The following is a 21156-nucleotide window of genomic DNA, read 5'->3' as shown; positions in this document are numbered from 1 at the left end:
TTCCAGTTTCTCCCCTGCGTAACTGTTCAAGGGTCTTATTTTAAACTAGCTAAGTTAATTTTCTCATGATGAGACTCTATAAACCATCAGGAAGAAGGGAGGTGATTTTAGGGGTGATAGGGATCCACTCCCATGAAGCAGAGCTAAAGTCAGAGCCTCCAGAACCTTCTTCCAGAGTCAGCAGTCAGTCCTGCTCCAGGGCCAATGACTAAATTAGGTTTCAAGTTCTTTTTTTTTTTCAACATTTTTTTTTTTTTAATTTTTATTTTTGGGACAGAGAGAGACAGAGCATGAACGGGGGAGAGGCAGAGAGAGAGGGAGACACAGAATCGGAAACAGGCTCCAGGCTCCGAGCCATCAGCCCAGAGCCTGACGCGGGGCTCGAACTCACGGACCGCGAGATCGTGACCTGGCTGAAGTCGGACGCTTAACCGACTGCGCCACCCAGGCGCCCCAGGTTTCAAGTTCTGAGTGTACAACGAGGTTTTCAGATCAGATTTCACATTTTCTAGGCTTCCTTGTACCTGAAAAAGAGCTACAAACAGCACTGTGATTCCTCAGCTCGAAACCATCAGGCTGTCAGTCTCTTTGGGCAAAAACCTTTGCAAAGCCAGGCTTTGCAGAGAGCTCTGAACAGCTGTGAGTCATCTGGGTGGAGATGTGGGGCTGTTTTCCTGACAAAGGTGTGGTGTGAGGGTCTGCGTAGATGGGGATGTTGACCCGTCTTCAGGGCTTGGGGATGGGTGGTTCCTTGTGCCTTTGTCTTGGGTGGCTTGTGGCATCTGGAGCTGTTTCTAATCTCCTCTGTCCAGTATCGGAGATGGAGTTGGTCAAGGATTATGAGTCAGCTAGGGCAGAAGGCAGAGACTTATTTTACTCCTTTGGGGGGAGGTGGATAGAAAAGAAGAGTCTGTTGAGGGTTGAGAATGTAGGACTGGTGGTGTTTACAAGGTTAGTGTTTATGCTCCTGCATAAAGCCTCCTTCTAAAATGCCATTGTCCAGGACCACGGGGGAGGCAACTGGCTGTGCCCCTCTTACCCCCCAAGCTTGGTACTGGTACCATGCCTCATCTCACGTTTGAAATACAAGCAGTCACACCCATGCCTCTGTGTGTGTGTATGTCTGTCCAGGTAGGGCAGATAGCTTTATGGTAGGGTGTGGTGATCAGCAGACTTTTTATTTTTAATGTTCCATATCTTTTTGAGAGAGGGCAAATGGGGGAGGGGCAGAGAGGGGTGGGGACAGAGGATTCCAAGTGGGCTCTGTGCTGGCAGGCTGACAGCAGTGGGCCCGATGTGGGACTCAAACTCATGAACTGCGAGATCATGACCTGAGCCAAAGTTGGATGCTTAACCGACTGAGCCACCTAGGTGCCCCAGTCATCAGAATTTATAGCTGGTTTCCCCCTGTCTCTCGAAGTCTCTCCCTGAAAAACCACAAGGAGCAGGTACTAGAGGTTGTATAGGGTGCTTTATGCCGAAGATACAGGTACACATACAGGTAAATATCTACTTTTTCTACGTAAGTGACACTTTCATGTTTTTGGTAAATCATACCAGGTAAGACAAGAACAATTTGCTGTTGCTAAGAAATTATGAGAAACCTGACTGTTGGGGCGCCTGGGGGGGTTCAGTCAGTTAAGCATCTGACTTCGGCTCAGGTCATGATCTCATGGTTCGTGGGTTCAAGCCTCGCGTCGGGCTCTGTGCTGACCGCTGACGGCCTGGAGCCTGCTTCGGATTCTGTGTCTCCCCCTCTCTCTCTTGCCCCTCCCCTGCTCGTGCTCTGTCTCTCTCAGTAATAAAGAAATTAACTTAAAAAATGATATACAAAAAAGAAACCCTAAAGTGAATTTCTTATTTCATCATTTTACAAACTGACCAAAGAATTTCTGCATGTGGGGGACAAAGAGGTCTTGCGTGTATCCTGGATGTGGTCACCAGCTGGGAAGAGCTGACAGTCTGCAGGAGGAATGTGCAGAGTGTACGATTCTTCAGTGCCCCATTTATGATTATTTGCAGGGAGGAGGTTGTCTGGCTTCTCACAGACAGTATCAAATGTAGTCAAAACGGAGAGACACTGTAGAATACAAGGCATTTGGGAAAATAGTCAAGATAGTGGAGAAATAAATGCAAAGAGCATCAGTAGTCATGATAATAGTATTATTCCCAGTGGCATTATAAACTTTCAGCCCTGCCCTGATAAATGTAGCATCCTTCGTGCAGAGTGACTAACGCCAGAGACCGAAGGACGTGTCTTAGCACTTTCCCGGTGGCTCGCGGTGACCCTTTACCATCCCAGAGGTAAAAGCTTCGTGTTATAACTCACTGTCCCCATAAATCCTCATGCTGGAAATGATATTGACTTGTTTTTTTTTTACAAGTCCTTGTCATCTGAGAGAGGCTATAGCACTTCTGTTTGTTTATTATTTTTACTAACAGTAATTTTTGCTGAGAGCCTCCTGTGTGTAGGCTCCTTGAATTCACCATCTCATTTAATTCTCTCTTGCCTGTGAGGGGCAAATACTGTCCGTATCCTATTTTATTTAGGAGGAAACTGAGGCTTAGGGAGATTAACCGACTTGCCTGAGATCACACAGGTGGAGAGTGCCTGAGCCTTGACCCAGATCCCACCTGGTTGGCCTGTCAGTGCCACCTGTGACATCTATGCTTGGGGGGGGGGGGGCGGGGGAGGGGGCAAGGGGACAGATGTGTCACGCCCATGCAAACCCAGGGCTGGATCCTGTCTTCATTGAACATTTTCATCTTTGGCTCATCGCAGATTTTCTTTGCATTAATTTTGCCCTTTTAAAAATATTGCATTGGGGTGCTATTTATTTGCTCACTGGGCTCTTCAGTGCTCAGGGCAGGCACGATCATCTCCACTTTGCAGGTGAGGACCAAGAGGATTGGCGAGGTCCGGAATCTGTAAGAGTTCCCATGGCCGAGAGGGAGGGAGCTGGGCCGTCTGCCAGGGCTGCCCGGAGCAAGCGGGAGGGGGCAACGCCACTTACCTCTGGGCGTCATAGAGTTCTCAGGAACGTGCCTCCCTTCCTCCAGGTCGGGAAAGAGGTTGAAGAAGACCCGCAAGTATGACATCATCACTACTCCAGCCGAGCGAGTGGAAATGGCCCCGCTGAACGAAGAAGAGGATGAGGATGAGGACTCCACAGTATTTGACATCAAATACAGGTCCGGGGGTTGGGGGGGCAGCGGCTTCGTCCTTGGGCCCTCGGGTGTTGGCGTGGTGGGACGGTTCACCTTGGAAAACAGCGCAAGGCCAGGGGTGGCGTCCATGTGTCCTTGTTCTTTGGTGATGTGTTTGACCTCGGGGCGTTCTGCTTATGGGGGGAACCGCTTCGATCCCTTCCTAGAATGCACAGCACCCAGAAAGCTGGCAGAGAAACGGTTATTCCCACTTTCCCCAAATGCGAACGCTGGAGGAATCAGCTTTGCGTGAAGAGAAGGGGGACTGAATATCAGACGACGAGCTGCTTGCGCACTGCCTGCGGGGATCTGGTTCTGGCAGCTGCCTGTGCCACAGACTGCCCACAAATGGACACTTCTCTTTCAGCCACTCTAAAACTGATGGCTGAGCGCGTGGAGTGGGGCGAGGGTTACTCCTTGGCTGGAATTTACCGATGAGAAAGGGAGCCTGTAGGAAAGTCAGCATGACTTTGTGACTTCAGGATTGTAGTTTGCGTTTTGGATTCTTTTAGAGCGTGCTCTTTGGATGTATGAGATTCTCAATGTAGGGACGGGGGTGAGTGTAGATAAGAGATGAGGGCTCAAAGCCTCAGAGAAGAGGAAGTTGTTTGCTTAAGTTTCCAGTTATTGCCGACAAAGGGGAACTACAGGTCCAGGCTGGACCCAATCCTGAGTTTTCCCTGGACAGCTCTCCACAGAAACAGAACCAATAGGATATGTATCTACATAAAGAAAGATTTATTATAAAGGTCCAAGTCTGAAGGTCTGAGAACCAGGAGAGCCAGGGATGTAAGTCCTGTTCCAAGTGAGGGAGGAGACCAGTGGCCCAGCTTGAAAACAGTCAGCGGGGAGAGTGAATTCCCTCTTACCCGCCTTTTGTTCTATTCTGGCCTCCAACTGATTGGACGAGGCCCACCCACATCAGACAAGGCAATCTACTTCATTTGGTCTACTGATAAAATTGTTAATCTCTAGAAACACCCTCACAGACACACTCAGAATGTTTGACCAAATGTCAGGGCACCTTGTGACTCTTGTCAAGTTGACACGTCAGATTAACCAGCACATGCAGCGTTTCCATTCCTGAGAAGGCCAGTTCCACAGCCTCTCCTGACTTGTTCTTTGTCAGCACGGCTGTTCTTGGCCCTTCTTTATAAATCAGTTGTCAGGTTCAACAAAAGCATGTTTGGGATTTTGACTCCATGCATCAGTTTAGGGGGAAATCAGCCCCTTTGTGAGAATCCTTCCAATCCATGAATATGGGATGACTTTCCATTTACTTAGGTATTTAAAAAAAAAAAATGTCTTTCAGTACTTTCAAAAATGTCTCCATAAATGTTTTATAAGTTTCTGTTACGTATATTGCCAGGTGTTTTACAAATATTCGTATGTATTTTTAACTTAAAAAAATGCTATTTTCTTGGGGGTGCTTGGGTGGCTCAGCCGGTTTCTTAACTTTGGCTCTGACTTTGGCTCAGGTCACGATATCGTGGTTTGTGAGTTTGACTCCTGCATCAGGCTGTCTGCCGTCAGCATGGATCCTGCTTCAGATCCTGTCTCCCTCTTTCTTTCTGCCCCTCCCCCACTCATGCTCACATTTCCCACCCCCCCAAATAAATAACCATTAAAAAAAAATCACACCTACATTTTAAGAATACACAAACATTAAAGCATGGATTGATTATAGTAGATAGCAGAGCAAACCCATTAGCTATAATTTGCATGTTAGGTAAATAGTAGCCCTTTGAGTAGAATGGGAACAATCAATGATATTCATCAATACTATCACATAATATACACGTAAGAAAGTTCGTGGTCGTACTGGTTTTATTGCTTAGCCATTTCATCTGTCTCATGTTCAATGCACAGAAATAAAACATAACGTGAAGAAAACTCTGTCCTCGTTATTAGCCACAATGAAGAGGGTTTGCTGTGTCCTGCAGGCCTGGAAGAATTATACAGTAGGGAGCCCTTGTGGGCTTACGGGGCTCAATGTACTGTTTTGGTGCTGAGACACTTAAATAGAATCTCATCCATACTTCATGACTGAACTAGCTGTGGAAGCCTTGCATCTCACTAAATAGGAAAAGACCCTAACAAAGAAATACATCAATCAATCTGTCCAGATAGTCTATCTTTAGGCTTGTACTTTAGTGTAAGGTAGGAAAAGGGGCCCTTTCTTTCTTTTATTTTTTTTTAACATTTTTTTAAATGTTTATTTTGAGAGAGAGAGGAGGAGAGGGTGAGCGGGGGAGGGGCAGAGAGAGAAGGAGAGACAGAGAATCCCAAGCAGGCTCTGCATTCTTAAGCGCAGAGCCCAATGTGGGGCTCGAACCCATGAACTGAGACATCATGACCTGAGCTGAAACCAAGAGTAGGATGCTTCACCACTGAGCCACCCAGGCATCCCCAAAGGGGCCCTTTCCTGAGCACATGGACACAAGTATTATTGTGGCTTAAAGACTGCTGGATTGGTATTGTGTCTGGTATCATGAAAAGAAGTATTGAAACCACTGTCAGATTAAGAAAATTCCACGGCTCATCTTAGTACTTCAAACAATGGAGCAAGTGCCTCTTCTAGGCTGACCGTACGTGCTGAATTGACATTGGTACTTCGTTAGCAATTTCCAGGTACACCATAAGGCAGTGTTAGCCACAGCCATCCCCAGTATGTATTATCTCTTAACTGGATGCTTGCACCTTTGACCATCTCCTCCCGAGTCCCCCACACCCAACCCTCCACCTCTGCTAACTACAAATCTGGTCTCTTTTTCTTATGAGTATGGTGTTTTTTTTTGAGATTCCACATATGAGGAAGATCATGTTGTATTCGTCTTTCGCTGTCTGGCATATTTCACTTAGCATAACGCCCTCAAGGTCCATCCATGTTGTTGCAAATGGCAGGATTTCCTTCCTTTTTATGCTGAATAATATTCCATTACATATATATATATACCCACTACATTTTCTTTATCTTTTCATCTGTCCATGGACACTTTGGTTGTTTCCATGTCTCGGCTGTCATAAATAATGCTGCAGTAAACGTAGGAAGGCAGGTATGTCTTCGGCATAGTGGTTTTGTTTCTAAAAGCAGATGATTAAATTGAACCCCCTGGTAGGTGTTAGGTAACAGGTAATACATTTTTTTTTAATGTTTATTTTTGAGAGAAAGAGCACGTGTGAGCAGGGGAGAGGGGCAGAGAGAGACACACACACAGAACTTGAAGCAGACTCCAGGCTCCAAGCTGTGTGCACAGAGCCCGACTCGAGGTTCGAACTCATGAACTATGAGATCATGACCTGAGCCGAAGTCGGATGCTCAACCGACTGAGCCACCCGGGAGCCTCACGTTTGCTTTTACGAAAGTCTGAGTATGCTCCCTGGTTTGTTTCAAGGGCAAGAACAGGTAAAAAACTGGGTCTGAGGGGCGCCTGGATGGCTCAGTCGGTTGAGCATCCGACTTCGGCTCGGGTCATGATCTCCTTGTTCCTGAGTTCGAGCCCCATGTTGGGCTCTGTGCTGACAGCTCGGAGCCTGGAGCCTGCTTCGGATTCTGTGTCTCCCTCTCTCTCTGCCCCTCCCCAGCTCGTGCTCTCTCTCTCTCTCTCAAAAATAAACAAACATAAAAAAAAAAAAAAAGAAAAAAAAGAAACAGGGTCTCAGAGCATATGCTCTGGAGTAGGTCATTGGCCACTTTCATAGTGGGTGGCTCCAGCTCCACATGACACAGCAGTACATGGGGCCCCTCAACACGTGGTGACTTTTTAAAAAGATATTTATTTATTTTGAGAGAGAGAGAGCATGAGCAGGGGAGGGGCAGAGAGAGAGAGGGAGAGAGAGAATCCCAAGCGCAGACGCCACTCGGGGCTTGGTCTGCTGAACTGTGAGATCACGACCTGAGCCAAAATCAAGAGTCACACGCTTAACGGACTGAGCCGCCCAGGCGCCTCTGCCTCTAAATCATTGTTAAATAGAAGCGATAGACGTTCTGCATTATTCTTGACCTTAAAGTGTGTGCTTTCCATGCTGACCACTAAGAGTGGTGGCAGCTGTGGGGTTTCGTAGAATTTCTTTCCTGCAAAGGTTCCCTCTGTCCCTAGTTTGCTAATGTCAAATTTTATTTTAATGCCTTTTCTAGCTCTGTTGAGAGGGTCAGTCATACTGTTTATTAACCTTCCATCTGTTAAGGTGGTGAAATTGTGTTAGATTTTTCTGATACTAAACCAACTTTGCGTCTGTGCAACAAAAGGAGCTTGATTGTCATTGTGTTATCCTGTCATGCACGTCGCTTTGATGATAGTTATTTAGGGCTTTCTTTGGTTGTCTGAGTGACCAAGATTGCTTTGTCCTTTTCCTACTTTGTGATATCTTTGTCAGGCTTTGGTAAATGTTTTACTATTAAGACACATTTTCCTTATAAAGCAAGGTAGGGTAGGTTCCTTATTTGCTGTGTCTCTGGAACAGTTTGTATCAGATTAGAAATATTTGTTTCCTAAATGTTTAGTAGAACATGCTGAAACTCACCGGATCCTGATGTTTTCTGTGTGCAAAGAGTAAAAAAAAAAAAAAAGAAAAAAAACAAAACCTATTGATGTTCAGTTCTTTGAACAGTGATAGGACTACATAGTCTTTGTTTCCTCTTGGGTTAGTTTTGATATGGGTCGTATTTCTGGGATTTTTTCCACTTCATCCAAGTTTTCAAATTATTGTCCTAACGTTGCTCACAGCATTCTCTTACTATCTTTTTAATCTTTGAATCATGTAGACATGGTCCCCTTTTCATTCTTTTCTTTCTTTCTTTTTTTTGTGTTTTTCAGCCCAACATGGGGCTTGAACACATGACCCTGAGATCAAGATCTTAGCTGAGATCAAGAGTCAGACATGTAACCAACTGAGCCACCCCGGCGCCCCAGTGTTTATTCTGTAACAATCTACTTTAGCTGCCTCCCACAGGCTTTCCTCATCACCAGGCACTATCCTCCTGTCTGTCCAACTTCAAGCAGCTCCTGGTTGTGTTGTCTGTGGTTGAAATGATACCAGGATGTGAGCGAACTTGGAGCTGGGTCACCAGACACAAGACTGCTCTAGCCCTCAGGCCCAGAGATGACCGACCATTTAGGAAGACTGAGAGTGACAGCTTTCCTTATTACAGATGTCATGTATGCTATGGACATTACAGAGAAGAGAAAGGAAAAATAAAATTTCTGTAATCTCACTACTTAACGGTAACCACTAGAGTGTGTGTGAGTACGTATCTGTGAATTTTCTTTTTTTGTAGAAGTTGGACCGTGTTACACGTGCTGCTTTGGAACAGTTTTCCACCTGGACGGAATGTTGCAAACAACTTTATAGGTCAATAAGTTTGAAAGAACACGAATTTTAAGACCAGTTTTATGTTCGGGTTAGTGTTTTTTGAGAACTTCTCTGTCTGCCCCTGATAATCTCTTCACAGGTACTTGTCTTTCCTGTTTAGACCTAGCTCAGCGAAATATTGGGGTTCCCTCTGGGAAACAGACTGCATTTAAATCGATGCAGCTGAATTATGACCTTGGGTTATTTTATGAGTGACTGCAAAGAGGAAAATCGTGTTGTCGGTGCCCAGGGCAGTGAGGCAGTAACTTAGTCCATACTATTACACGTGCTGTTCTTTGATGACATTTTGGGACGCAGAGCCTGGCCGCATCAGCCAGGCAGGAAATGGAGAGAAGGTGGCCAGGGCTTCCTGACTTCTGTGCGTAGCCCTCTTTTTAGGCTCCTGGGCAACTGGGATGCTCAAGTCCATGAGATAAGACCTCCAGTGTTTAGGGCCAGATGGGGCGGGGGCGTGGACGGAAACAAAGTCTGTGGAAATGCATTCCCTGTTCTGTCCTTAAAAAGGCTAATTAGAAGAAATAAATGACGGCTAACCGGAGTACAGAGAACCCTGGGGTTTTGGAATGGTTCCATGTTTCCAAAGGCGTTTGAACCCCGGCTGTGTGTGCTTTGAGCTTGGTTGGCCTGGCGTGCGGCTGTGGCTGATGTTCTGGGTCTTCGTGCATCCCCACTTTCCTACAGGAGACCCCTGTGACACCCGTTGGGCGTGTCCCCCGGTGGCGAGGCAGGTGCCACCCTTCCTCCCCGTTGTCTGTAGGTGGTAGTGGCGGCTGTGACACGTGGGGTGCAAAGGTGGGTGCTGGGAGCTGGGGAGACCCACTGCTCCTCCCGCCCAAGCTTGCGTGCCACGTCCCTCTGCTTCTTAGGTTTGGAAAAGATGTGGCCTGTGGGAATCCAGCCATGCATTCTACAAGTGCCCGCCTCCCACCCTCTTGTGAATAGAGCTTCCTGTGGGAATCTCATTAGAAAGCCATAAGCTTTCCGCTGGGATGCCAGGCGCTGTGCCTGGCATCTTGTCTTTGGAACAAAGGACATTAGGTGGCTGTTTGCAGCAAGAGGCCCCTGGAGGCAAGGCTGGGAGCAGGAGAAAGCAGATTGACTTACTTGTGCTAGACTGAGCCTGGGGCTCAGAGTCCTGGACACCTTATGGAAGTTGCTAAGCAGAGAGTAGTGACTTAAAAAAAAATTTTTTTTTAATGTTTACTTATTTTTGAGAGAGAGAGAGAGAGAGAGTTGGGGAAAGACAGAGAGAGGGAGGGAGACAGAATCTGAAGCAGGCCCCAGGCTCCTAGCTGTCAGCACAGAGCCCGATACGGGGCTTAAACTCATGGACCGTAAGATCGTGGCCTGAGCCGAAGTCAGATGCTTAATGGACTGAACCACCCAGGTGCTCCAGAGCAGTGACTTCTTGAAGGTTGGGCTCAAATGGCCCTTCTGTTCCCTGCTTCCTCGTCTTCTGGAACGAAGGTTCTAGAGTGAGGAACGAAGCTGTTAGGAGCGTCAACATGTGGGCAGCTGTAGGGACGATGGGGTATGGTGAGCTTCTGAGGCCGGGAAGGAATCAGCGACCCACAGGTTCCCCTGAGGATGCCGGAGTAACCTACCTGGACCTCAGACAACAGCAGGGGGTCCCCCCCCTACCTGTTTGGACGATGCTCTGCCAGCCCTGTTCTGTATAGGCTGAGCTTCTGTCTGAAAGACGGGCATGTCAGGGGACGTTTCTGTTTCTTTGAAGAGCAGTATTGGCCATCTGGGGGCAGTCCTCCGCTAAGGTATCATGCACCGTAAAAAGACTGGAGTTTTAGGTCTCTGAGCAGAGAACCTATACCAACAGGAATTTGCGTGGCGATGAAAATTTACCACTAAGTGAATGTGACTTGTCTCCTGCCTACACACATGTGCGCGCACACACGTGCGCACACACACACACCAGAGCTTATAGGGCTACAGAAGAATCAAGTGAAAAGAACAAAGGAAAAAAAAAAACCCACTAAACAACCCAAAACCTAGCACAAATAATCTTAGCAATGCTTTTGCAAAAGCTGGCCACGTTGTTTGGTTGCTCCTTACTGTGGTTGGTGTCCTGGATGAAAGCGGGAGCACGGTTGGCATGCAGTGGTGGTCCTCGCCTCACCTCCCTGAGGTGTCCTGGACCGCTGTACGGAGAGGTCGGCTGCTAGGGTGCTCACAGGTGCAGAGATGCAACACCCTGTGTGTTGAGGGCTCTTCTTCTTTAAAATGTTTATTTATTCTTGAGGGGGGGGGGCAGTGAGAGAGGGAGACACAGAGTCCGAAGCAGGCTCCAGGCCCTGAGCTGTCAGCACGGAGCCCCATGCGGGACTCGAACCCACAAACCCTGAGGTCATGACCTGAGCCGTAAGCCGGATGCTTCACTGGCTGAGCCACCCAGGTGCCCCAAGGGCTTTTTTCTGCTGACAGACAAAGCACTGGACACAGACAGGTTGGGACACGCCCTTCTCCTTCTCCGGGATGGTTACATGGTTACAACCCAGTGTCGTTGCACAGGATGTTTGGAGGTTTGAAAGGAATAAGCATGGGGTATGGAGCCCAAATGTGTCTTCACTTCTCAGGGAGCTGCCAGGGAGGGCGGGGAGCTCAGCTCTGAGACTCTCTCGGGTTTCCCTTCTTGATGAAGCAGGAGTGTTGTTAGCAGTTTGGCTGTGCTGGGGGAGAGAAAGAGGCTGAGAGAGTCCTTCTAGAAATCTCTGCGCGTCCCCCACCTCTGTGTGTCCGGCTCGCGAGCCTGCTAATTCCATTCACTGTGAGTGAGGTTGGGTGAACCTGGCCTGTGCCCCGGGAGCTTGTGCTGAGACTGGGGCAGGGGTTGGGGAGCGACAGCCAGAAACCTGGGAACCGCTGGGAGGAAAGAACGGGGTGCTGTGGACAGCCAGGAGGGTTACCTCGCCGGGGCAGGAAGCTCTTTCCAGAGGAGGTGAAACTCATGGTGGGTTTGAAAGGAAGCACCCCAAGGCGGACTGAGGGGTGGGGAGGAGTGAGGGGGAGAGTTGACAGCATGTGTGATTTGTGCAGGTTTGAGTGAGTGGAGGGAGAGCCGGGGGAGCCGCAGCCGTGAGTCTGTCCCCCACCCCACGGGGCCCTCCGGGGGAGAACCCCAAATCTGCATGGCCTTGGGGAGGCAGGGAGATGAAACAGAGAGCCCTAGTGTCTGTGTCCACGGTCCCCTGGAGCTTCCTGAGTCACAGTGTCACCGGAGAGTCTGAAGCCAACCCCACGGCCCAGACTTGTGATGGGGCTCGCCTCCTTCTGGAGAGCTGGTGACCCCCCTGAGGGCGATCGCAGGCACCCAGGGTGACTGCTCCCCTCGGGAGGTGTGTGTAAACTCTGTTGTTTCCTTTCCCCCCGTCCCACTGTGCTGTGGAGGAGCTGAGTAGTTGTGCAGGCGTGGTGATTCATGGGGGGCCCCCTGCGCCCGCCCCGTCCCACTCCGTCCTTCGAGCACATTTATTCTATAAGCACAGGGGTGTTCGCGGCTGCCCGGGGCCGTGGGCACAGACAGGGGCCTGGCGGACGACCCTGGGTGTGGTCTCACGGCATCCCTGAGATGTATGTCCCCGGATCAGAAGGTGAGTCTCCGGCCTGTGTCCCCTACGTGAAGTCCGTGCCTCTGTGACTCCTCATGCTCTGCTCCTCCCAGATTCAGCAGGCCAGCGCCCAAGTCTGCTCCCCTTCCTAGGCACGGCCGCTTCGGTGGAGCCATTGGGAATCCAGTCCCTTCACTCGGGTCCCGTTCTTGGTCTTTGGAAGCTTTGAAAGCTCGGTCCCCAGTCCCTTGGTCCCCCTACATTGAACCTGCAGTGGATGTAGCCTGACTCTTGTGGGAGGGGGCAGCCCTGGTGGGAGTCTTTACATCTGAGGTCCTCAGGCTGCATCTGTAGAGTGGGGGTGAGCATCTGGGCTCCGTGGATGTCAGTTGGGGGAGATTAGCCCCCACTCCCCAGCCCAAGGGAGGAGGGCGCATGTGGATGCTGGAAAAAAGCCACCCTGCACAGATTGGACACGGCTGTGGCAACTTGTCTTTTCCGCCCACCAGTCTGCTGCGTAGGGTATCCTAGTGGCCAATATGAGTGTATCTTTGTGTTTTTTCTTTTTTTAAAAGCGTATTTTTTATTTGAGAGAGACAGTGGGGGTGAGGTAGAGAGAGAGAGGAGAGGGAGAATCCCAAGCAGGCTCTGTGCTGTCAGTACAGAGCCCAGTGTGGGGCTCAAAGTCGTGAACTGTGAGATCACAACCTGAGCTGAAATCAAGACTCAGATGCTTAACTGACTTAGCCACCCAGGAGCCCCTGCTTTTTTTTTTTTTTCTTGAAAGTTTTTGTTAAATAATTTCAAGCCTAAAAAAAGTTGCAAAAACAAAAATAGTATACTCTTTTTTAAAACATTTTTTTGTTAATGTTTATTTTGGAGAGAGAGACAGAACTCAAGTGGGGGAGGGGCAGAGAGCAAGGGAGACAGAGAATCTGAAGCAGGCTCCAGGCTCTGAGCTGTCAGCACAGAGCCCAATGCGGGACTTGAAGTCTCTGTGAGATCATCACCTGAGCCGAAGTTGGATGCTCAAACGGCTGAGCCACCCAGGTGCTCCCCAAAATAGTATACTCTTTACCCAAATTTTCCTGGTATAATGTTTCACCTCAGTCACCTTATGATGGCTCTGTGTGTGTGTACATACAGATTTTTTTTTTTTTTTTCCTGAACCATTTGAGGGTAAGTTACATATATCATGTTCCTTTCTGGCAAATACTTAAGTGTGTATTTCCTAAAAATAGGATGTTTGTTATCTTTTAGAAAATAGTTACCTGATGATGATGATAATATTTATATTTGGGGTCATGTAACATTATGAAAAGAAATTCATTATTTTGTAAATTCTCCTAAATCCCCACTATTTTTACATGTATGATTTTTTGATGCCCATGATCAAACATGAGCAGAGGACATTGGTGGCTCTGACCTCACAGATTTTCCCTCCTCTCCTGAGTCTCTTCGGATGATGTCTTGAGTGGATTTAGGTTCCAGGCTTTCTTTCACTCCTGGTACTGTGGTTGGTGCCGGGGGTTTAAAGGTGAGTGAGCTCAGACATGGGTCTTGCCTACAAGGAGCCCCCAGCCTAAGCAAGAGCCAGACATGAATCAGATAATCGCATAAACCAGGGATTTGCAAACTATGGCCCATGGGCTAAATATGGCTGTCTGCCTGGTTTTGGTACAGCTCGTGAGCCAAGAATGATTTTTTATGATTGAAAAAGAATTGAAAGAAGGCTACCGTTTCATGACCTGTAAAAATTTGCAAATAAAATCTCAGTGGCCACAAATAAAGTTTTATTGGAACACAGCCATGCTCAAGCATGTTCCTATTATCCACAGCGGCTTTTGTTCCACAGGGGTGGAGTTGAGTAGTTGCCACAGAGAATGTAGGGCCCACAAAGTCGAAAATGTTTACTGTCTGGACTTCGACAGAAAAATTTTGTGGAGCCCTGGAGTAAACACCAGTAGCACTGCTAGGAAGGAGAAGTACAAGGAGAAAAGCAGCTCTGTACTAGGGGTTCTGCATGGGGAGCTAGGATCCTGAGCGAGGAGCTGAAGGAACGGAAGGAGTTACCTTCCAGATAGCATGTTCAAAGGTCCTGTGGTTGGGTGAGTGTGACCTATAGGGTAGAGACTGTGAGGGTCAGAATGGATGCAGGGTTCTGCCGAGGGCATTGACTGGTTCTTCTTTTTCTTTTAGGTAAAATCTATATCCAGCATGTTGGCATCCTGTGGAACGTTGGTCAGCTGCAGCCTGGGATGTGAAGGATCTGGAAGCTGTCTTGTCTGAGATGTTGAAACCAAAACAAACACTATGAAACTCTGGCACAGTTGTGTGTGTCGCACATCAGCTCAGAATATCACTGCAGGAGAGTCGCCTCTGCTACCCTCTGGATGCCCCTTTAAAATGTCACCCTGTCTTCCTCAAGAGGGTTTTTGTCTTGCTATGGGGCAAGGGATAGAAACATTTTGACTTAAAAAAAGTAACTTTAAGGCAACTGTTCACAAAAGTAAAGAGATCAGAAGTTAACAGGAACCTAAAAAAAAAAAAAAAAAAGCCTAGAGGATATTTCAGCTTCTAATTTCTGATATTCTGCTCTCCTGGATCTACGACATTCTAGACGTCTGACCCTTCAGTGGTCTTTTGGGCTTGGCCAAGTTCTGGCCTTTGGTGACAGCTATGTGAAAGTTCAAAGTTGAAATGTTTAGAGCCAGCCAGCCCTAGCAGAAATATACTGGTGTTTGTGGCTCCTTTTCTCTCCTTTTTCAAAAAAAGGGTCCAGCAGAATTAGACATAGCTAGTTCACAAAGAATTTTGTGTATCAGGGAAAAGCCTATATGTATGTGCGTGTATGCATACATGTGTGTGCACACGCGTGTGCACATGTGAAATAACTTCTCCCTTTCTGGGAGGAAAAGACAGCACGAGGCAGCCTTTGGTTAGTAACATCCTCCGTGTGTTTCTCTGCCCTGTTCTACACTGTTGGGGCTTGGAAATGTAATTTTAGAAAATCACCGTGGTGATTCGGAGGGATGGGGATTTGGTTGCCTGAAAAAGGCACAGTGTCGGGGACCACGTTTGAAGTTGTTCTAGGCCAGGCTGGACCGGACACCCACCGGGACCCAGGAGGTGACAGCAGGAAGGCCCCTCCTGAAGGTGTGGATCAGGGGTTTTGGGGGGGGCTGGCTCGTTTCAGAGCTGTGTGCTGAGACATGTGCTGGCTTCCGGAAACAGGGCCTTGGGCTGACCTCTCTGGTGGATGGAGACCTTCCGTCTTGCTCTTTTCCCGAGGTTGAGATTAGCTGCTTGAGCAGTGCCTTTGGGGCTCTGGGATTCTGTTCTCTCTGGAGAGGGGTTTTGCGTTTTTTATCCCCTCTCTTCTGGCATTCTGCAGGGTTCGTGCACTTTGCCTGCTTATGGCCTGTACCACCGCTGTGGGTGAAAACTCCGTAGCCGTTTCTGACTCGCCTGTTCTCAGGTTATTCAGTTTCCGGAGAAGGGCCGTCAGTGCTGCGGGGTCCACGGGTTCCCCAGTCCCTGGCTATGGGGACGGTGCGATGGCCTCTGCAGGAGAGAGGGGGGTGTCTGGGGAGACTGCTGGGGCAAGGGCGTGGTGCAGAGCCTGCCTGTACAACCAGCTGTGCCTCTGTTCCCTCTGTCGCACGTCCTTTGTTGACTTTCCTCCTGCTCTTCTCCGCCCTGTTTGTCCCTGGGGCGGGCCTGCTTTACCTCTCCCCCCACAGGGTACTCGCGGGCCAGAGCGGTGACTCAGTGGGACCGGCGCCTAGCAGCTGTGTGCCCTCTGAACCTTGGGACTGGAACCCTGTGCGGGGAAGCCGGATTCTTCCGCCTTACACAGAAACCCCGGTGCCGCCTTCCAGGTGCCTTCCGCCGGGCCTGGCAGGCGTGGCCGCCAGGAATGACCTTCCAAATTCCAGAGCTGCAGCGCTTCCGGGCTCTTAAATAAAAAAAATTAAAAAAAAAACAACAACCAAAAAAACGACCCTTTTGGCATGACCCATGCATGCGTCGGTTTGGATGTTTTCTAAGCCTGAGGCCAGCGAGGTGCCTTCTGGTGATCAGGGGTGCAGGCACAAGGCCTGGAGGAGGGCAGAGGCAGGGGGTTAAGGGGGAGGCACCTGGTCCTGGTGGTTTAGGGAAAAGCTGAGAACGGGAATGGTGCTGGGGGAGAGGCGGGCGTGCGGTGTTTGTGCACGTGTTTGTGCGGTGTTAGGCACATCTGGTCATTTCCTGGGAGCTGCCGCGGGGATTTTGGAGAATCTTGGGGGTGTCTCCAGGGAAGAGAGTGTCAGAACGTGCTGGCTTGTTATTGCCTCCTACCTACCTGGCTTGGAGGGGCAGGAACAGGCCAAGTCCAGGCTGGGTCTGCCCGCCGGAGTGAGCGCCAGGAAGGAAAGCTGGCTATTTGCTTCCGTCCTCACGTGGTGTCATTAGACGTTCTGGAGAAGCTGGGCGGGGGCGGGGGCGGGGGCGGGGGCGGGGTGGGGGGGCGTCTGCCCTGCTCTTCACGTCTCTTGCAGCTGCAGTTGTCCGGGGCGGTTCTTTCTCCCAGCAGGGCTACAGGGAAGGTGCCGTGGCGTACGGTCTCCTGTGGGGTAGGGTCCTGTGGGCACCCAGGGAGGGGCCGGGCTAGGGGTGCAGAGAGGAGGTGTGTTCCAGAGTCGGCAGGAGGCCCCCAGGGTTGGCCGATACCTCACCTAACCTATTTTGGGGGATTCAGTTGGGGATCAACCCCCGCAGTGCACCCCCTTCTACACAAAGAAAACCCGCCCTTCCCGGTGTGCTGTCGGTACCTACAGAAAGCATGAAGGGAAAGGAGACTCATAATTATCAACCCCTTCCCTCTACCGTCCATGTGTGCTGTCCTGAACGTATTCATTATATGGCTGTTCTCACGTTGTGGCCGGGGCAGGTGGGGGGGGGGGTATGCGGGAAAGTTTGGGGCGTTGTTGCAAAATGACGTGTTGTAAGGAATTGGCACATCGTCCCTGAAAGTCTTGTCTCCCCTCCCTGCCCTGTTCAGTGGGATTCCTGTGTTTGGATACCATTTAAGTGCAATCAGGGGGAGAGGATCCAGAAGAGCAAGATCCGAGGGAATAGGGTGTGCCCATGCCCCAGACCTGCCGGTGAGACTGTGGCAACCATGTCAGCAGAGTGGACATTGGTGGTGTCATTTCCTGAAGAGGGAAGGGGAGGGGAGGAGAGAAGGGGAGGGAAAGGAGTTGGAGAGAAGGGGAGGGCAGGGCAGGGGAGGGGACTCGGCACCGGGCAGTCCTCCCTGACAGAGCCGCCTGCAGCCACCTCCCCCCTGCACACCTCTTCCCAGGGCCCCGGAACCATGTATTTGCAAGACCCGGTATTCCGTACATTTCTCCCCACTAACAGTTCCCTGGGTCTTCTGAGAGCTCGGGGTTAGGTCTTGTCGTAGGCAATCAGGTGGTTTCATCCTCTGAAACCGCCAGGGCCAGGGGTGAGTGAGCTCTGGGGCCTGGGGAGGTGTCTGCTGCAGCCCCCCCTCCCCCAGTGCAGACAAAGGGTCTCCCCCAGGAAGCCCCCCAGATGGCTCCTGCTGAGACAGGTGGAGGCCAGGGCTGACCTTGGGCCTGGTAGTGCTGGCATCTTGAAACGTTCTTGTGATTTTATGAGTGAATTCAAGAGCACTTGATGTGGACTCAAGGGCACACACACACAGTAGTGAAAACAGGGTCTATTTTGCATGATTTTTGGGAACCAGACAGACTCAGGTGGTTGTGAGCCGTACCCTATATTGCTACCCGAGTCTTTGGTCCACCAAGTAGCTGGCTGTGGGTCTCCTTGTAAAGTGTACTCAAAATGTGCGGAGGTGAAGGGCGCCTGGGTGGCTCAGTCGGTTAAGCATCAGACTCTTGGTTTCGGCTCAGGTCGTGATCTCACAGGTTCATGGGTTCGAGCCCCGCGTCTGGCTCTGTACTGACCGCGTGGAGCCTGCTTGGGACTCTCTCTCTCCTCTCTCTCTGCCCTCCCCCACTAGCGCGGTCTCCGTATCTCTCAAAATAAATAAACTTAAAAAAAATGTGCTGAGGTGAGACACTTTTCTGGGTGTGGTTGGTTGGCTTATCTGCAAGCTTGTCCTCCTGGGGATGGGTTTTCCAGGAGCTTTGCACACAGGACAGGAACACAGAGAGCTCTAGGGTGTTGGCAAAGCAGGGGGCCTGGAGTCTTGGCCGCGTTGTTTAACCTCCAGCCTGTCCTGGGAGCTGGGGGCAGGTAGGCGTGTGGGGGGTTCTCCTCAGAGTCTGCAGGAAGACCAGCTGAGGCGTTGAGCATGGTGTGGCGGGGGGTGGGGACTGGGAAGGAGGATTGGGAGGCAGATGGACGGACCCGCGTGCGATTCCTGGCCTGGCTGCTGACCAGCTGGGGGATCCTGGCCTCACTCCTCTCAACGGCCATATGAGAGCAAAGCTCCGCTGATTGTTGTGATCAAAGGAATGATCTAGCAAAGCGCACGCTGCAGGTGCCTGGCACAGAGTCACTCAAGACAATGTCGCTGCTGCCAGCCACGTCACCAGAGGCGTTCGAGTCCCTCCTGTGGGCCAGGTGTGTTTGCATCCACTCTCTTGTTCAGTTCTTTGGAGAGTCCTTTCTGCAGGTGTCCTTCCTGGAACCCACTCGGGGTTCCGCTGTCCTTCCCATGGACCCTGGGCTGTTCCCATTGAGAGCCACACCTCCTCCTCCCGGGATCCCCATTGGAAAACAAGTCTCCTATTGGCCTAGTGCCTTAACAGCCTGGGAGTGCGGCCAACCACGTGGGGAGCCTGGGGATGGTCTTGGTCTTCTAGAGGACCGGGATCAGGAAGGTCTTGTCACTGCGGGGTCTGCTGGTTAAAGGGGACAGATCTTGGGCTGTGAGTCTCCTGGGCTCTCTAGCACTTTCCCCTGAGGGAAGGAGGCAGGGAGCTTCTCTTCAGAGGCCATTGCAGCTTACTTGCGGGATGGCCTAAGACGTCTGAGCTCTGGGTCAAGGACACTGAAAGGCACACGGCCCAATAGGCACCCCACACTCTGGAAGGCCCCCTTCTGTCTGTGGCCTCTTCACGGGCCCATGACCTTCCCTTTTCAGATCTCACGGTTGAATTCTCTGCCTGAATGTCCCTGGCTTCCGGGAGTCCTGCCTGGGCCCCTGGTGTGCCTACACCTTGGCTGAGCAGCTAGGGATGGGGGTGTGCAGGCTGCGGTGTCCACAGGCGTGCACGGGGCCCCTCACGATGCGGATCACGTGGGGATGCAAGAGAAGGGGAACAGGCTGCGGGCCGGGACCCTCTGCTGAAATCCTGACCTGGACGCAGCAGACGTCGGCAGCGGGTGGGCCCAGTCTGGGGACTGACACCGCCTGCGCATCGGGGAAAACTGTGTGTGTGGTCTCCATCCTTGTTGTGAGCCTTGTTGTGCAACGTGAGAACCAATGGCGGGGAGACCAGCGGACGTCCACACGTGATGACGAGCCCGCTCTGGGTGCCTGTGCCGTTAGGATGGACCATTTGCTAGATTGGAGTCAGGTTCACAAGGGATCTTCCCAGTCTCCTTTTTTTTTTTGGAAATCAAAGATGTAGTAGGGTTGTGCTTTGACATTGCCACTGTTTTGAGATAGCGTTGTTTTTCTTTATAATGACTCTCTCACTATAAGATGTGAGACCATTATTGATTCAGCTGGCCTTGACATCAGCCCTTGTTTTCTGATGCCCTCACTCTCCCTCCCAAGTCCCTCGAGGTCTTGGAGGGCAGCTGTGTACTTTTCTCTCCTTATTTTACTTGGAATCACTATCCGTGGAAATAATTGCTGGGCACGTTCTGGAATAGAAAGTGAAGAACAACGGAATTGTATGCTATAGAAATGGGATCATCTCATTTTCATTTGAAAGCTACCCCAGGGGCACATTGCTCTGCCTCGAGAATCCCTCCACATTCACCCCTCGCTCGTGGAGAGGCTGCAAGGTCAGGCAGGCCAGCCTGGGGATGCCCAGCACCTAGCTTGGACCCTTTGGCTGAGGCAGTTCTCAGCTGCCCACACCGTGTGTGTGTGTGTGTGTGTGTGTGTGTGTGTGTGTGTGTGTGAGGGGTGGGGGAGGGAGGGAGAGAGAGATTTGAATGAGATAAGGTGCACGTGGTGGGTGCCCGATAAATGTGTCCTTGTATTACCTGTGCAACAGGTGTTCAGGGAGCCACAAGGCACGATGGGGGGTCTGCTGGGCCACGGAGGTGAACGGTCCAGACATGCTTCTGTCTTGGAAGGCTGGTAGATTAGAAGGAAGCGGTTGGCACACAGAGCCCCACCTTGGCCACCCTCTGCTTTACTAAGACATCTGCAACACCAGAGCATCAGATACTATTGGTCGTGCTTTAAACAGCTTCTAGACGCTGTCTTGCGAGCTCAGGCTCTGGAGCCAGACTCGGGACCTCGGGGGCCCTGCTCTGACCTCCCCACGAGCCCCTCTGCTCATCTGTAAAAGGGGCGCAGTAACACCCGCCTCATCGGGGCGCAGCAAAGTGGGCGTGTCATCAGCACTAATGTGTTCGTGTGTCCGGCACCACTCAAGTAGCTTCTGGTATCCTTTCTGCTCTACAAGCTAGGAACCCGAGGTATGGTAGTGGACATGCCCAGGTCCAAAGCCCCGAGTGCTGTGCACAGTGCTGTGTCGCTACCCGGTGCTGGGTCTTGGTCCCAGCCCGGGAGGCCACGTTCCAACCAGGGCCCGCTGCCTGGAGGTCCTGCTGCAGCCACACAGTTCCAGAGGCCCAGAGAGGGTGCGGGCCTCTAGGGCTCTCCTGAGGCCACTTTCTTTCCCCCTGGGCAGGGCGTTAGTGGCCACAGGTGCTCGTGCTTGGGACAGTGGGGTCCACAGGTGTAGCACCTGGGCAGAGGGGAGAAGGGAGGGTGGGGTGGGGACTGGAGGGTCTGTCTTTACTTGGAAAATCCAGCTCCTCCTGTGGGATGAGAGTGATTTCCTAAAAGCAG

General features: G+C 50.8%; 1 protein-coding gene and 1 long non-coding RNA gene across 2 annotated transcripts in view; one reads left to right on the top strand and one right to left on the bottom strand.

The window, feature by feature from the left end:
- Positions 1–14891, top strand: part of FAM174B (family with sequence similarity 174 member B) — a 34071-nt gene extending 19180 nt beyond the window's left edge. The window contains exons 2-3 of the mRNA XM_058736691.1: positions 3061–3192; positions 14343–14891. Of these exons, the coding sequence (XP_058592674.1) occupies positions 3061–3192; positions 14343–14346 (136 nt within the window). The 3' untranslated portion in view covers positions 14347–14891. The remainder of the gene's footprint in view (positions 1–3060; positions 3193–14342) is intronic.
- Positions 14892–17855: 2964 nt separating this feature from the next.
- On the bottom strand, positions 17856–20593 carry LOC131516084 (uncharacterized). The gene is made up of 2 exons (XR_009263848.1): positions 20340–20593; positions 17856–19991 (listed from the first exon to the last, which is right to left on the bottom strand). It is a non-coding gene; the product is annotated as an uncharacterized LOC131516084 (long non-coding RNA).
- Positions 20594–21156: the final 563 nt, after the last annotated feature.

This window comes from Neofelis nebulosa, chromosome 7, assembly GCF_028018385.1.
Source record: "Neofelis nebulosa isolate mNeoNeb1 chromosome 7, mNeoNeb1.pri, whole genome shotgun sequence".
Taxonomy (NCBI): Eukaryota; Metazoa; Chordata; class Mammalia; order Carnivora; family Felidae; genus Neofelis; species Neofelis nebulosa.
The sequence above is the reverse complement of the archived record's forward strand: the minus strand, read 5'-3'. Positions and strand labels throughout refer to the sequence as shown.